The 5534-nt window shown below is 44.6% G+C and overlaps 1 protein-coding gene across 4 annotated transcripts in view; it reads left to right on the top strand.

The window, feature by feature from the left end:
* runx3 (RUNX family transcription factor 3) overlaps positions 1 to 5534 on the top strand; it is an 81500-nt gene that overhangs the window by 55928 nt on the left and 20038 nt on the right. For all 4 annotated transcript variants that reach the window (XM_023986467.3, XM_070443341.1, XM_023986463.2 and 1 more), the window contains exon 6: positions 1655 to 1819. In XM_023986467.3, the coding sequence (XP_023842235.1) occupies positions 1655 to 1819 (165 nt within the window). The remainder of the gene's footprint in view (positions 1 to 1654; positions 1820 to 5534) is intronic.

The following is a 5534-nucleotide window of genomic DNA, read 5'->3' as shown; positions in this document are numbered from 1 at the left end:
GCAGGGAGGGAGGTTATATTACACATGGGTCAAGTTGCAGGGAGGGAGGATATATTACACATGGGTTAAGTTGCAGGGAGGGAGGATATATTACACATGGGTCAAGTTGCAGGGAGGGAGGACATATTACACATGGGTCAAGTTGCAGGGAGGGAGGATATATTACACATGGGTCAAGTCGCAGCGAGGGAGGATATATTACACATGGTTCAAGTCGCAGGGAGGGAGGATATATTACCCATGGGTCAAGTCTGGAGAGAGGATGGGCAAAATCCATATCAGTCCGTCTGCTGGCCCCTTTATATAGTGATAAAATATTCAAATCCAGCCATTACTTCACATTAGAGATGCCAGGGAGAAAACCACAGAATGTATACATGTTCTTTCAGACATGTGTTTGTTGCATTGATAGTTACATTAAAAGCCCTTCCTCCATTAGAGGAGTCCCTCATCCGGACTCACGTATGGCATTTAGGTGTGTGTAGAATATACACTGGCAATATTTATGTAAACTATTTTATTTTCTATTGTGACACCACATGTTAAATACATGTKTTTTTTTATTTAACCAGGTAGACCAGTTGAGAACAAGTTCTCATTTACAACTGCGACCTGTCCAAGATAAAGCAAAGCTGGAGAGAGATTGCACTGAATTAGTATAACTTTAAATAAAACTATTTAAAGTGATTCGGGTTTGAGTGTAGTGTTTTGTCTTTCCAAGTCTTGTTCAGATCAAATGTATTCGAGGTGCCAAATATGCTTTTTCTCGTACATTCCCACCTCTCTCGTCACACACACACACACACACATGCACATACGCGCAACCATCCACACAGTGTGTTCCAGTCTGATGAGTAATATAGTCTAGGAGCAATTCCTGGGTGTTTCCCTCACTGAGTAACTGCTTGGTCAGACCTGAGTCGCTGTGTGACGTATAGTCACTATTTCGACAAGCAGACCCAGTCTGGGGTTGTACTGGGGTTGTACTTCTGAGTGGACAAGGGGATAAGGGGATAGATTAGGAGAATCTTCTCATGCTGTAAAGTTAAACAATTTCATACTATTATTATCATACTATAATTATATTATTGTGCTAGTACTATTGTTATACACCGGAGTATTAGTGCTATTCCTATATGAATGTGCTATTAGGAGCATGCAGCCATTTATCTGATTTTAACGCAAAGGCAAGTGCAAGTTTAGCTCAACCACAAGTCCAGTGCCTGTCAACATTCTATGAATAATGTTATATTTCTAAGAAAGCTTTTATATAATCTGACTGAATCAGATTAGTTGGTGGAGGACAGTGGCCTTTATTCATGTATATAATTCTGTCACTGTACTATTTGTTTTCACACTAATTATGTCTTAGAATAGAATGGGATGCCATTGCCAATATAACCATCCCACTTCTAAACAAACCCTCACAAAACCTAATAAGCTGTAAACTGCTGGTGCCCATGGACAGACCTGAGGAAATAAAACTCAAATATGACAGCAGACCTAACATTTGGACGTGTTATTGCTTTTACTATTTTTGACCATTTGGTACCGCTGGGAAAAATAATAAAGAGCCATGATTTCCCGGCTGTGTAGGTGGTAACTTGGCTCTCCTCTCTCTCTCTTTTTCTCTCCCTCTCTCGCTCTCTTTCAGGACACAGGGTGAAGATGGAGGACCCCCAGAAGATGCAGTTCTCTGATAGGCTGACAGAGATTGAGCGCTACCAGCGGGCCAGCCTGAGGATGGGGCCTGGTAACCCCCAGCCCCGGCCCATGCACCAGAGCCACCTGGGGCCGTCTACCCAGTCCCAGATACAAGGTAGGGCCGCTGACCAGACAGGAACAACTATCACACTGACTCACTCACACCGTCTGTCCCAAATCAGTGTTGCTCACTCATCACAAAACACTCCACCTTCTGCTACAACACTGTATATAGGGGTTAGCGGTACAAATGCTTCTCCCTGCCTACAGTGAGAGCTGACTTTGCTATTAGTTTCAAGTTTTATTAGTCGTATGTACAGGATACACATGGTATACACTGCAAGRAAATGGTTACTTMCAGCTTCCTTCTGGACAATGAAACAACATTAAGAAATAAGAAAAGATAAGAAAAGGAACATAAAGTAAATGGCTCAGTAGAATATAATACACATTTTGGAATAAGTATAATACAGGAGTTTATATGTGTGAATGCATGCTAAGGTGTAGAGAGTCAGTGGTCAGTCCAGGTGGTCCAGGTGGTCAGTCCAGTTCAAGTGTTCAGCAGTCTGATGGCTTGTAGATAGAAATAGTCTCTGAGCCTGTATCAGACCTCATGCTCCAATATCATCTGCCCCGACGGTAAGGGAGTGAACAGCTCATGGCTGTGGTGTTATGAGCCGAGTTAGCCTGTATGGTCTGACTGTGACACATAATGAACTAACGGTGTTGCTCTAACTTTATGTCTATGGGCTGAGTTAGCCTGTATGTGGCAGGCTGAAGCCCCAGGTTGAGTACAACCCTCCCGACTGATATGAGAGCCCAGACCTGGGGGAGGGTCCAGTACATTTACTGGCAGGGGCCGCTCACTCATGCCAGCTCTGTCCCCGGATGCCCTGCATCGGTCACAGGGTCCAGTCTGGGGCCAGGTGGCAACCTGATCACTGCCAAACAGCCTGGCCAAGGCACTGGGGCTGGAGCTGGTTCACCACACCACTCTACAGCCTCAGGAATCTCACAGCCGCCCGCTTCCTCCGCAATCACGTCAGTCTCAGACTGACTGGCACAACAGGGCAGATCTGCAATGGAGACAGGGGGAAGGAGGTGTGTGTGTCTTAGGGGAGGGGGTACGTGGGTGGAAGTTCACTCTCAGACATACAGTACCAGTCAAAAGTTTGGACACACCTGCTCATTCAAGGGTTTCTTTATTTGTATCTTTTTTTTTCTACATTTTGTAGAATAATAGTGAAAGACATCAAAACTTTGATTTAACCATATGGAGAATCATGTAGTAACCAAAAAATGTTAAAAATCAAAATATATTATATTTTAGTTCTTTCAAAGTAGCCACCCTTGCTCCTTGATGACAGCTTTTGCACACTCTTGGCATTCTCTCAACCAGCTTCACCTGGAGCTTTTCCAACAGTCTTGAAGGAGTTCCCACATATGCTGAGCACTTGTTGGCTGTTTTTCCTTCACTCTGTGGTCCAACTCATCCCAAACCATCTTAATCGGGTTGAGGTCGGGTGATTGTGGAGGCCCGGTCATCTGATGCAGCCCTCCATCACTCTCCTTTGGTCAAATAGCCTGGAGGTGTGTTTTGGGTCATTGTCCTGTTGAAAAACAAATGATAGTCCCACTAGACGCAAACCAGTGTGATGGCGTATTCGTGCAGAATGCTGTGGTAGCCATGCTGGTTAAGTGTGCCCTTGATTTCTAAATAAATCCGCTGACAGTATCACCAGCAAGCCCCCACACTATCACCCTCGTCTCTCTCTGCCATGCTCATGGGGACCCCCCACTGTGCGGAGATCATCCGTTCACCCTACCTTCTGCGTCTCACCAAGCACGGCGGTTGGCAAACCAAAAAATTCCACATTTTGACATCATCAGACCAAAGGACAGATTTCCACCAGTCTAATCTCCATTTGCTTTTGTTTTCTTGCGCCCAATAAAAGTCTACTGTCTTATTGGTTGTCCGTTGCCAGTAGGGTGGTGTTCTCTTTGGCAGCCAACTTTGACAGCAATTAAAAGGCTGATTTTCTACGCAGTCTCTTAAGATACAGTTGAGTGTGAGGATGTGTCTGATACTTGAACTCTCGTGAAGCATTATATTTTTGGGCTAGCAATCGTGAGGTGCAGTACAACTCTAAATTAATGTTTTAATCCTCCTGCGAGAGCAGAGCGGTAACCTCTGGGAATCTTCCTTGTCCTGGTGGTCCTCATTGAGACACGCCAGTTTCAATTAATAGCCGATTAAGTTGTGGTTTTTTTGCGACTGCACTTGGAGGAGAAACTTTTCAACCAGTTCTTGTAATGTTCCATTTGATGACATGCTCTCATGTTTAAAAGTAATGAATGGACCTGTCATTTCCTTTTGCTTATTTGAGCTGTTCTTGCCATAAACTAGGCCTAGTCCTTTCTGTATCCACCCTACATGTCACACACAACTGATTGGCCCAAACACTTGAGGACAGATAATTTCCTCAAATTAATTTAAAACCAGGCACACTCTGTTATTGATGCATTCCAGGTGTGACTACCTCATGAAGCTGGTTTAGAGAGAATGCCAAGAGTGTGGCAAGCTTGTCATCAAAGGCAAAGGGTGGCTACTTTGAAGAATCTCAAATATAATATATATTTGATTTGTTTAACACTTTTTTGGTTACTACATGATTCCATGTGTTTTTTCATAGTTTTGATGTCTTGACTATTATTCTACAATGTAGAATTATTCTACAACGTAGAAAATAGTAAAAAAAKCTGGAATGAGTAGGTGTGTACATACTTTTGACTGGTACTGTGTGTCATAACGTGATGGCATGTCTGGATGTGTGCAGACAAAACACGAACAGACACACWGACACAAACACACACGAGGCACACGCACACACACACGCTGTCCTCTCCCACCCACTCCCTAGTTCTCATGCAGGGGGTTAGGGCTGACAGACAGAGTAAGGCTCCTTCCCAGTTAATGAGTCTCTATCAGTGTGTTTAGGAGTGTTTTGCTATCTGTGGGTGGAAGTGTATCTCTCATGGGGTTTAGCCTTGTGCTCCTGACTCACCACTGTGGACCTACCTATCGTACAGCTCAGCTTACACAACTGTGGTTATCAGCAGCAGCTTTGACTTAGTTTAACTGATGTTGTTGTTCCTCCATAAGTGCCATGTAATGTACTGAACATGGCCAAGGAAAATCCTCTGCCAGTGCTGTGGACCAGTAGGACCAGGATTAGTTGGCATTTAGACAGAGATACAATATACATTTCATGGTATAAAGTTTGGGTTCTGTACTTTACCGCGTGTTGTCTGCCAATGGAAGGGCCATGGCAGGTAAGCTTATCCAGAGGGACTTATCCATAAGGGCATTCTTAATATCTCCAAACTGTCTAGCAGGAGAGGTGTACAGACAACGCTGGGATGGCATGTGAAGAAAGGCTCTGTACTTGTCTGCATAGCTGCAGGAGGATTAGGGAAGGAATTACCTCTTCATAGGCCTGTCAGATCTCAAAGACCTGCACCAGTAGAACACACACACACACACACACGCACACACACACACACACACACACACACACACACACACAACACACACACAACACACACACACACACACACACACACACACACTTCAGAGAGCCCCTAGCAACCTGCGGGTGTTGTGTGGAAATCAGTTTGGAGCTCTATACCTCTCATCCCTGGCGGCATCTGAGCCACATAAGTGTTTGTCTATGCTGGAGGTGTGTGTGTTTGTGTGTGGGGGTTGTGCATAATATATGCGCCCCAGTGTTTGTGAGCCGCGCCCCATGGTGGTGGTGTGTGTGTGTGGT

Source organism: Salvelinus sp. IW2-2015, linkage group LG4q.2 (genome assembly GCF_002910315.2).
Source record: "Salvelinus sp. IW2-2015 linkage group LG4q.2, ASM291031v2, whole genome shotgun sequence".
NCBI classification, from domain to species: domain Eukaryota; kingdom Metazoa; phylum Chordata; class Actinopteri; order Salmoniformes; family Salmonidae; genus Salvelinus; species Salvelinus sp. IW2-2015.
Note: the sequence above shows the minus strand (reverse complement) of the source record. Positions and strands in the feature narration are given on the sequence as shown.